At 47.8% G+C, this 10,641-nt stretch overlaps 1 protein-coding gene across 2 annotated transcripts in view; it reads left to right on the top strand.

The window, feature by feature from the left end:
* KCNAB1 (potassium voltage-gated channel subfamily A regulatory beta subunit 1) overlaps window positions 1-9,392 on the top strand; it is a 34,686-nt gene extending 25,294 nt beyond the window's left edge. For both annotated transcript variants that reach the window (XM_042881253.1, XM_042881254.1), the window contains exons 8-14: window positions 470-556; window positions 4,368-4,453; window positions 4,573-4,693; window positions 5,172-5,266; window positions 5,944-6,064; window positions 7,187-7,275; window positions 7,905-9,392. In XM_042881253.1, coding sequence (XP_042737187.1) covers window positions 470-556; window positions 4,368-4,453; window positions 4,573-4,693; window positions 5,172-5,266; window positions 5,944-6,064; window positions 7,187-7,275; window positions 7,905-8,006 — 701 coding nt within the window. In that variant the 3' untranslated portion in view covers window positions 8,007-9,392. The remainder of the gene's footprint in view (window positions 1-469; window positions 557-4,367; window positions 4,454-4,572; window positions 4,694-5,171; window positions 5,267-5,943; window positions 6,065-7,186; window positions 7,276-7,904) is intronic.
* Window positions 9,393-10,641: the final 1,249 nt, after the last annotated feature.

Raw genomic sequence — 10,641 nt, forward strand, 5'->3', positions numbered from 1 at the left:
CCAAAACCCCTCTGCCACTCGGTGAAAAACTGCTTTGCAAAAGGACAGAGAAGCACTGGCAGCAGATGAAAGAATTTCACAGAAGTACCAAACAGTGTTAAGGTCAATGTTAGCTATTCTCTTCAACACACTTGGTGAAAACAGCCATTTCTTGCATCTCTAACTTCAGCAAATGTTTTTCAGACGGCTCTATTTTGGCTTCTTCTTCATGAACATTCATAAAAAACATTTTGTTCCTGGGAAGATTCGTAGAAAATAACTGTTAGGACATCTCCCCGTCACACACACACATGTATGTGGGCTTTTGGCACCCACTGCCACCAGCTCCTCGCAGAGCCCACGAGGGAGGGCTGCATGGGCCCACTGCAGGTTTGGGGACTTGAGGAGTCTTTTCCAGCTGTGATTCTCTCTTGCATTGCACCTCTTGTGTTGCTGCTGACCCCGCATTGCTCTCTGCTTTGCCCTGCAGGGCTGAGGGCCTCCCTGCAGCGCCTGCAGCTGGAATACGTGGATGTGGTCTTTGCCAACCGCCCGGACAACAACACCCCCATGGAAGGTCAGTGCAGCTGTAATTGAAGGTTTTCCTGCGACTGATCCTGGCTTACAGGCTTATGCCTCCAGTGGTAGGAAATGAAGAATAAATCTTTATTAAATATTCAGGCGAGGCAGCTTAAATATGAAACGGTTCTTTCATGACATCCCGGAGTCCTATACATTTACACGTAAATGAATTTGTACGTCTTTAATGGAAATAGGCATTCCCTTTAAATCCCAATGGTGGTTTTAACATTCCTCCCTGTACTTTCCTCTCCGATCCACACAGATGAGGTTGAAATGAGTGTGTTTGCATTTAGGAAGCCACTGTGCCAGCTGACCTGGCCCCCTGCAGCCAGCTGGAGGATCAGGGAACCCCTCAACATGCCTTTGCCATCACTTGGTATCCCACATCTGCTTGCTCCCTACTGGCTGCACTCACTGCACAGAGCAGCATCAGCAGATAGCTGGGTGCAGGCAGCAGTGCCCGCTCTGCTTGGCGATGGCCATTGGAGAGGCGGTGCTGTGCTGGGGAATGGGAGTGCTCCTTCCCACACACAGCACAGCTGAGCTCTGATGCTGATGGTGTTTAAGCAGCTCTGCACAGTGCTCCCAGGCTGGGGCTTGGCAGCAGAGTATAAACTGTGGGACTTGGTGAGGTTTTCAGCAGGGTGAGAAAAGGGACGCTTGCATTATGAATGGCGCGGTGTTTATTCTTTCCATGTACTTCATGCTTTTTTTATGGTTCACCTACTAAGCCACTTCTATCCCAGAGCATCTGCTGGGCCATCTGTCGGTTCAGCAATATCTGGCACGCGCACTAAGTGCTAAGCTACCTTCATGAGGCACAATCCCAGCTATGCTCTGTGTCCTTACGTGGCCATGCTTTCCCTATGAGCAAAGAGCTGCTCCCAGCTCTGCTGGAAGCCGTGTCCTGGGTGTGCAACACATGCTGCATCCCCTGTGTGCAGCTGCAGGGATGAGGGTGGCTGAAGGTAATGCAGCCACAAGTGTGGCTCAAAGCCACAGAATGCTTTGGGAAGGACAGGAGTTTCCTCTGCGTGCTGTGCAGCTGGGATCCTCACCACGGGATGCAGCTCTCATCCTGAGGGTGAGCTGTCTGTAGGTCACCTTGATGTGGTTGCTGGTTATGGACAGTGTCAAATCATGGTAAACTCGCTCGAGTGGGCAGTGAGGCTGTGGGATATGAAATGCAACTGGAGGAATTAGAGGAAGAGCTGTAAATTATTGTCATGTTATTTCCATGCTTGTGCATGCAAGTAGGTGAGGTTGGAAGGGGAAACTGTCCTGGTCTGAGCTCAGGGCATGGTGCACTGCCACTGAGTGCCAGGCTGGGCCTTTCAGTTCTGTAACTCGGCTGGAATGCAGACAAGCTCAGCCCTCTGGTGCTGCTGTGCTTCTCTCTCTCCTGATGAGCTGTCAGTCCTGGGCATTAAAAGCTTCTCTGGGAAAATATCCCCTTTCTGATCAAAGGAGATATCTGCAATCTGCTCAGACGGTGCTCCTCTCCCCATGCCCTCACGCTACATTAGGCCTGCAGAGATGCAATCCCAGGCTGCGTCGCAGATGTTTCCCTCACTCTGGGCAATGTGTGCAGCTGAGCAGAAGGCAGCACAGTGGGCAGCCCCACACCGGGTGCCGTGCTCCACATCAGGGCACAGAGCTGGCTCGGGTCAGTACTGCCTGGCCGCAGGGTTTGGGAACATTTGTGTGCTTTCTTCTGAGAACTCCCCCTCGAAGCGATGACATTTCTGCCATCCAGTGAGCTGCCCAAATAGGTGCTGCCACAAACCATCCAGAGGCATGCCCATGGGGGAAGGATCTGGTAAACAAGAGCCGTTATAAATATCCTAGGTTGGCTGTCATTCTTTTGAAGGGAACAGAGGTGGGAGAAACGCAAACAATCATGGGCCAAAGTGTGTAAGAGGTGTGATGGAACACCCCTAAAAATTCCAAAATGATCGTATGGCAGAAATAGAAAACCAACAGCAGTGAGAAGTGGGTGCTGTGGGGGGATGGAGGAATCCCCATAACAGGATCGCTCTGTGGAAACCCCACAGCTTCACCTCACACCCCAGTGCATGGGTGCTGGGGCTGTGACTGCACTCAGTGGGCTGTGCCTGCTCCAACCAGGATGGCCCAGGAATGGAGAAAAAGGTGGATGTAGGGGAGAGCACAAAATGGGAGAACAATATCTGGCATCTGAGAGCTGCTCTTCACCAGGGGAAAGATCAGTGCTGCCATTGGGAGTTCTGCCTTTTGGGTACAGAGAGCCACAGAAGAGGCATACTGTCACTTTTAGAGTCCTCCGAGGGTTATAAATGGAGACTTTGCCGTGTTTAGCTGCTTGTCGCTGCCTGCAGGAGAAATCTCACAATAACCTCCAGATTGGCACTGTAAGCGACTCTCTGCCAAGCTGTTTTTTTCCCCCATAAATAGGATGAGAACTCTCATGGTATAAAAGGCAGCTCCTCTCAATCTCAAGGCAGGGATGGCCAGCATCGTTTCAGCATCCTCAGCCCCAGCAAGTGCTTTGCACGCAGACAGACAGACAGCCTCAGCGGTGCTGAGCGGGCTGGGAAGTGCAGCACTGCCCGGGCTGCTTCTCACAGCTCTCCCAGGAAAGGGCACTCTGCAATCTGGCAGTGCTGCTGAGCGCAGGCAGCCTCGTGCGTTACCCGTACCAGTGACTAAGGACTGCTTTCTTCTGCTTCCCAGATCCGCTCAGTGTATTTTTGTCAGTCTGAGTGATGCACTGTTCGTGGCTCACATCATCCATGAGGGTAAATATTTTTCAGGGCCATTTTTCAGTGCTGTTTTGTTGCTGGGAGGATTGGATTACTCAACAAGAACCCATCCAGCCGTGGCTTGGCAGGAAGGGGGGAAGTGGAGGAGGTGCGAGTGCATTGTGCCAAAGGAGGAAGATGTATGTGGGGTGGGAGGAAGGCTCATCCTGCATCCTTGTGTGGGATCTCTTCTTCCCCATGCATCTGCTATCTGCTCGTCTTACTTTTGGAACCATCCCAGAGGGAAGAAATTGATTTTCAAGTTGGTGGAGCCTCATGAAAACAAAGCAGCAAATAGATCTGGAGGAGCCCTGCATGCCAGGCCCACCCTTGCTGACCGGGCTGGTTCCCACCCACTGTGAGCCCATGCTCATGGCCCTGATCACCAGGAGTGTCTGCTCAGGAGTGGCAGGAGCAGAAGAACCCTGGGGAGCAGCAAGGGGCAGGAGGTCCTCCCAAAGTGGATGTCAGCAGGTTGAAGCTGCATGCAGAGCAAGGCACCCAGCAGAAGACGCTGTGTTCTCCAGTTGCTTCATTTCTCAGCAGCATCTCAATGGCCATAGTGCAAAGAAGCAGGTGCTAATATATGCTCGTAGTGAACAAAATAGAAAATTATTCTTTTTTTTTTTTTTTTTTTTTTTTGTCTTTTGGTTTATTTTTCGGCCCTACTGCCCTCTAGTGATAAATTTTAGGAGGAATATTATTGTGGGATATGATACTTAGACAACAACCAGCTGGTAAAAGTTCCTTAAAGCTGTGAGATAAGCCTATTTGTGCTTTCCCTCCCCTTTGCTGCATGGTGCAGTGACCCACTAAGCTTTGATCCTTGCTGCCGTGGGTTGGAGCTGCTCTGGCTGCAGCACCTGCAGCTGTGGGACCGGCCCCAAATCCACATCCAGAGATGGTGGTTGGGTCTTGCAGTGTCACGCTGTTCTGGCAGCCCCCAGATGTGATGGTAGCACTCTGGCATGCAGGAGCAGCACGGAGTTGACACAGAGTTCTCTTATGTTTGTCTTTTTCCCTCAGAAATCGTCCGAGCAATGACACACGTCATCAACCAGGGCATGGCCATGTACTGGGGAACGTCACGCTGGAGTGCTATGGAGATCATGGTAAAGCAAAGCCATAAGCTGGCACCAGGATGCACATTTCCAGCCCCCAGGGCTGCTCTGCAGGGTGTGTGTGTCACCCTGTACGTGAATGATGTGCTCCCTGCGTGGTCTCTCCCCAGGAAGCCTACTCTGTGGCCCGGCAGTTCAACATGATACCGCCCGTGTGCGAGCAGGCTGAGTACCACCTCTTCCAAAGGGAGAAAGTGGAGGTTCAGCTGCCAGAACTGTACCACAAAATAGGTAAGTCTGCAGCTTGAGCACTTTGTCTATTTTATTTAGAGACAGAAATAAGGGAGGGCCACACCAGAGCCTCTGGAGGGGAAGAGTGATTTCCCATCCCTTCCCACCGCTGCACAGGCAGAATGCAAGAGCCAGGAGCCCAGTCCATGGCCTAGCAGAAAGCCTGGCTTGCTGCATCTCTGACAGCAAGAGGTGTTAATTGCCATGGCTGCATTTTGCCTTCAGGGACCAGTGGGCACCGACCTATCTAAACAGGGCTCATGCAGGGCTTTGTGTGAGTACCCAGGGCACCTATGTGAGGAAAGGAGGAAGTATGGCTGCATCTGCCAGGACGATGCTCCCAGTGCCCTCCAAGGGGCTGAGGAGCCCTGGCAGTGCCGTACCAACAGGCAGCAGTCGCTGCTCTCTGGGCTGAGTGCACGGTTTCTGGTACAGCCCAGAGGTCTCCTGGTTCCATGGCTCTCTCCACTCTCTGCAGGGGTGGGTGCCATGACGTGGTCTCCCCTCGCCTGCGGGATCATCTCAGGGAAATACGGCAACGGCGTCCCCGAAAGCTCAAGGGCTGCCCTAAAGGTATTTGTTGGTCTGGGAAAAGGGGATGCATTGCAGTGCTGAGGGCAGGCAAACAGCAGCAGGAATCCATCCCCACTGCTGAAGGGCTTCAGGGAATGAGCTGAAAAGAAAGGTGCAGCCTGCACTGATTTGCTTACAAAGGGATATGATTTTCAATTCATAGCATTTGTAATTTATTTTCAACACGAAGGCTACATTTCAAGACAAAGTCTGGGCAATTTACTGCAAGCTAGCTCAGAAGGCAGCATTTCCCAGAGGGACCTGAATTACATTGGTGGGAATGAAAGAGAATCAAATGTCAAGTCTGAATATAAACTGAAATCTCAGCTCCTTCTCATTAGCTTTCTAATCTTGAAAGGCACTGGTAAACCTTGAACAAGATCAGATGTCCTCTCACTTTTCTGGGGGGAGGAAGGAGGCGTGTCAAGCTGACCAATATTTCACCATTTTCCAATTGCCATTGGGTCCAGTGGTCCAAATGTGACACTTCAGAGTCAGAACTTCAGGTGAAGCTCATAAAGGCATAGCACTACAACAGCAGGCAGCAGGAGGGACATCCTGCCCAGCCCTGCATATCACTGCATCATGGGGATTTTCAGAGATGTTTCTATTCGCACCAACCTTTCAGCTCGGGAAGGTTAAAGTCAACATCTGACTGCAGTGTAATTCCCCTCCAGTGCTACCAGTGGCTGAAAGAAAAAATCATAAGCGAGGAGGGAAGGAAGCAGCAGACGAAGCTGAAGGATCTCTCGCCCATTGCAGAGCGCCTTGGCTGCACACTACCTCAGCTAGCAGTCGGTAAGGGGGGCAGGGGCGCTGTCATTAGCACCTGAATGCCTTTGCTCTTTGCTCTTTGTCAGAAATGCACACTTTGCTCCCATCTTGCTGGTAAAAAGGGAAATACTCTGAGCTGAAGATTCAGTGCCTTCTGTGCGGCTGAAAGAGGAGCGCAGATGAACTCCTACTCAAACCTGGGAGGCTGCAGGTATTCTGAGCTCCAGGTGTTTGCTTTGGAGTCAGCAATGCTGACGTAAATAGAAACTGAAAAAGCTGTGTTGCCTTTCAAAAAGGACAGAGGGCAGCTTTCTCTTCAGCTGTATCTGTAAATGTGCTTTTCAGTTATAACACTTGAATGAGGAATGAGGAATGACATGAGGAATTATGGAACAAAATGGCAGGAATGTGGAGAGACTGATGATGTGAACTGCAGCAGTAATTCAGGAAGGGTAACACATTTCTAGGGATGCAGTAACAGAAGGAACCAAGACCAGTGTAGGATTTGGAGGATGAAGGCCCTGCCGTGGCAGGGGGCTGGAACTTTCTGATCCTTGGGTCCCTTCCAACCCAAGCTGTTCCATGGTTCTATCTATAATTCTATTATTTTATTATATGAAAATGCCATCTATTGCCTTTGAGGAACAACTGCTCTGTTCTCCTCAGTCAAAAATACTTTCTTTTTTGAGCAAACAGTAGTGTCATTTAGCAATCAGAAAAGGACAAGGCAATCAGGAAAGGGCTGATAAGGGAAAATATTAGGGGCATGTTTACCTTGGATCAAGTATTCCTGAATTATTTAGCTGAGAGAGGAGCCAGATCAGGAAGAAGACCAAACCATAAAATGACGAATGATGCAGATGCAGCAAAGCAGGCATTCCCAGCCCTTATTTAGTGGGAAGAAGAACAATCCGATGAATGAGAGACAGCACATTTAAAAATGGAAAAGGGAGATATCGACATGATGCATAACCATCCTGCTTAATGGGATTAGAAATGACTCAGAAGTGACCTGGAAAATGACGGCTTCCAAAAATAAAAGTGCTGTTCTTCAAATAAAGAGAGAAGCTCTGACAAATACTGGATGGGCAGCAGCACAGTGAGGGGAGCCCTTTGTTCCTGACCGTTCCGTGCCTTTGTTTGCAGCGTGGTGTCTGAGGAACGAGGGGGTGAGCTCAGTCCTTCTAGGATCTTCCAATCCAGAGCAGCTGATCGAGAACCTTGGAGCCATACAGGCAAGTGCCAGAGGTGGGGCAGCTCCTGCCCAGCGCCCGCTGCGTTACATCCACATTGACAACACTGCCCTCATTTTCCTAACTGAATCCCAACCCGTGGTATGTTGTTTCAGCCCCAGTTGCACACCTCAGTTAGGCAAACCTAGGGCACCTCACTGTGACTTACAAGCATCTGCAGTGGTTGCATCCATGTTCAGCACTTCAACGTGTTGCTTCACTCTTTGTCTGCAGGCTCACTTAAGCAAGTGAGCTGATGTCAACACACATGATGCTATATTCCACACCAGATCTTCAGTGCTACTAAGAAAAGCACAGGCCTATGTCATTGCCTTAGCCCTTAATTACTCTCTGTTGCTTTTCACAGATAATGGCATTCCTGCCACCAGCTTTGTTTCTGCTGCAGTTGAGTGCATATGGAGTTCAGGACAGTGGTTTCTGTGATTGTCTCACAGGGCAAAGTCATTTCTTTGAGGGAGAAAGGTATCAAATAAATGCTTAAGTATGTCACATATGCATGAAGAAAGAGAAACAACAGAGGAAACATTATTTGTCCAGATGTAGATTTGGAAACAATCCATGGCTATCTTCAGTGGAAACTGAATTAAATGTCAGTTTTCTTCTACCCCTAGGTTCTTCCAAAGATGACATCACATATTGTAAATGAAATAGATAACATCCTGGGGAATAAGCCCTACAGCAAGAAGGACTACAGATCACAATGCAATGCATGAATCACCTGGACTGCATGGTTTGATAAGTGCTCTGTACAGAAGTCCTGAGTTACTGTCGGGTCATTAGAATCATTCAGCAGCTTGCTGCTCAGTGCCGGCTCCTTCCAGGTGTGCCACCATTGCTACCAATCCGCAGTGAAATCTAAAAGCACAGTCGATCTCCTTTACAAGCAAGAATAATCTTGCATTTTCTTACCTTCGACCGACTTCATTAATTTTTACTTTTCTCTTAGCACTTCATGCTTGTGCTGTGAAAAACAGACGTAAAGCAAAAAAGAATTTGTAACCTTCAGGTACTCGGTAATTAAAGAAGGATGTACAGATATATTTTTTCAATGAAGAAAAGCCAGATGCAACTTAAGGTTTTAATAAAACCACGTTTGGGAAATCTCAACCACAGAGTTTCTTCAGCCAGGTTGAGAGGCAGAATGGGTAAGTTCAAATTTTCCACTCGCTTTTTTATGCTGAACACACACCACAGATTTCTGTTTGTAACTGAATAACGGACTTAAGTCAGAGAACTGATTAGAAGTTACATGGCTCAACTCCTAACTAAACAATTGTTTCAGCTGTGGAGTGTTCTTCAGCAGTATCTCTGAGTACAAAGCAGAAGAGCACAGTTAGAAAGCCCTGGAGTGCATGTCAGGTTAACACCAACAACTGCTGTCTGCAATGGTTTAATTCTGCATAAACTTCAAACCAAGAAAGCCATGGTGAAACCTTTTTTTTCTTTTGCATTTTATAGAAACCTGCCTCTACTTTTGCCTGCTTGTAGACATAGCTATTGCAAATCTTAATATTCTTGAGCTTCTGAGGATGTAGATATTTATATATAAAACATACAGCTGCTGAAAAATGCCAGATAAAATCAGGTGTGTACATCACTGGAAGGCCACATTTGCTTTAACTTGTTCTGGAATCGGGCATAAGTAAACGCATAGTGTTTTTAGGACACGTTTTAAACAGGTTGTTCTTTTGTGAGCATTTCGTCCCTCTACAGGAGTTGATAGTAAATGTTTACCAATTACTTTGCCCATCTTGAGAACCATATCATATTTTACCATAAGTTTGCTTTGTAAAGTGCACCTCTGATTTCAGTAAACCCTTTGCACTGGTACTGAATCACACACTTTAGGAACACGCTTCCTAGAGGGTACAGCTCTGTACAGTATTTGTAGGACCCCTGTATTCTACCCCCAACCTTCAGGATCTCTGCTGCGTGTGCGCAGTGCTCACGTGAACAGATGGGAATACTTGATTTGTTTCCTCCTGTATTTATTCTAACAAGCTATGGTCTATGTAAATGAACTTAGCTGCTGTATAGCAAGAAATGCAATTTGACTTTGACTTCTGCTTGGACAAAATAAAAGCATTCTGTGCATCTGATTTTATACTTAGAGACCCTTTACTGACAGTGACAGTGACTGTGGTGAAGCACAGACATGGAGCACGGTGTGGGGAAGTGCTGCCCTGTAGCTTTACCCCTGCAGGGTCCAGCTCTGGGCTAACCTGCAGCATCACAATTCAGCAGCAGTGTGCAGCTTGTACTGGACATTAAAGAAAACAAAGCCATCCTGACCCTAAAACAACAAATCCCAATGCTTTTCTGTGAAGAAGACCAGAAAAAGAACTGAAGGAAAAATGCAAATCCAACACATGAGAACGCCCATGAAAAACACTTGTTTCAGGCTGTCAGCACTGCAGCATTTGCTCTTCAGAAAAGCTGACACGTACTGTGCTCCAGGCCTCGGGAAGTGGCAATGGCAAAAAAACAAGGTGAGACGCAAAGCTGCTGATAAAAGACTCAGCAGGCTGACAGTAATAGCAGAAGAAAGGGCTGCTTCAAATCACTGTTCTCTAGATGGCAGATTTCATGAAAAATACACCTGCAAAGTTTCTGATAGGGCAGCCTTCATCCCTGCAAACGCTGACAGCTAACTGGAGAACTGGCACTGCCTGTCTGTGGCACTGAATCCAAATGCCATGTGCTGCCAGCAGGAGCCTGCTGCCCAGCAGTGAAACACAACAGGCCTCACATCGTGTAATGACTGCAAGTCAGATGCTGTTTCACATGTGCTAAAGACTGAGTAGGAATAAGGCTGATATTGCTTCATATTTGTACTGGCACTGTACCCATCCAAACCAGTATTAGAAATATGCTTCTTAGCCATTCTTGCTGTGGTCACAATATTGTTTTAATCCAGCTCTCAGCTCTGCTCTCCATCACTAGCCCTTGCACCAGAGCTGCAAGGCAGGCCAGAAAACTACAGAAGCTGAAAATCTGATAACTTAGCATAGAAAAACCTGTTTCAAATTCCTACAGAGGACTCACATTGAGCAAATGCTACCTGGGTTGCCTTGGAGTATCTCCTGAAGTTTCAAACCTTTGTTTTACTGAACTATACATAAATACGAATCTCATAGAAGCACAAAGATTAGCAAAGTAATTTTTACGTTGAATCTAAGATTTCTCTTCCTTGTTTGGGATTGCTATATAATAGCAGTATCCATAACTTCCAAGTATAACTCCATGAATAGCAGTAGAGTTAAGCATTTCACACAACAGCTGCCTCACTGATAGCCAGAAAGAAAGCAAAAGGACTGCCTGATAAAGTCATTACAGCGAGCCAGCCAG

Source organism: Lagopus leucura, unplaced genomic scaffold, assembly GCF_019238085.1.
Source record: "Lagopus leucura isolate 7727_CA_CO unplaced genomic scaffold, USGS_WTPT01 Super-Scaffold_100029, whole genome shotgun sequence".
Lineage (NCBI taxonomy): Eukaryota > Metazoa > Chordata > Aves > Galliformes > Phasianidae > Lagopus > Lagopus leucura.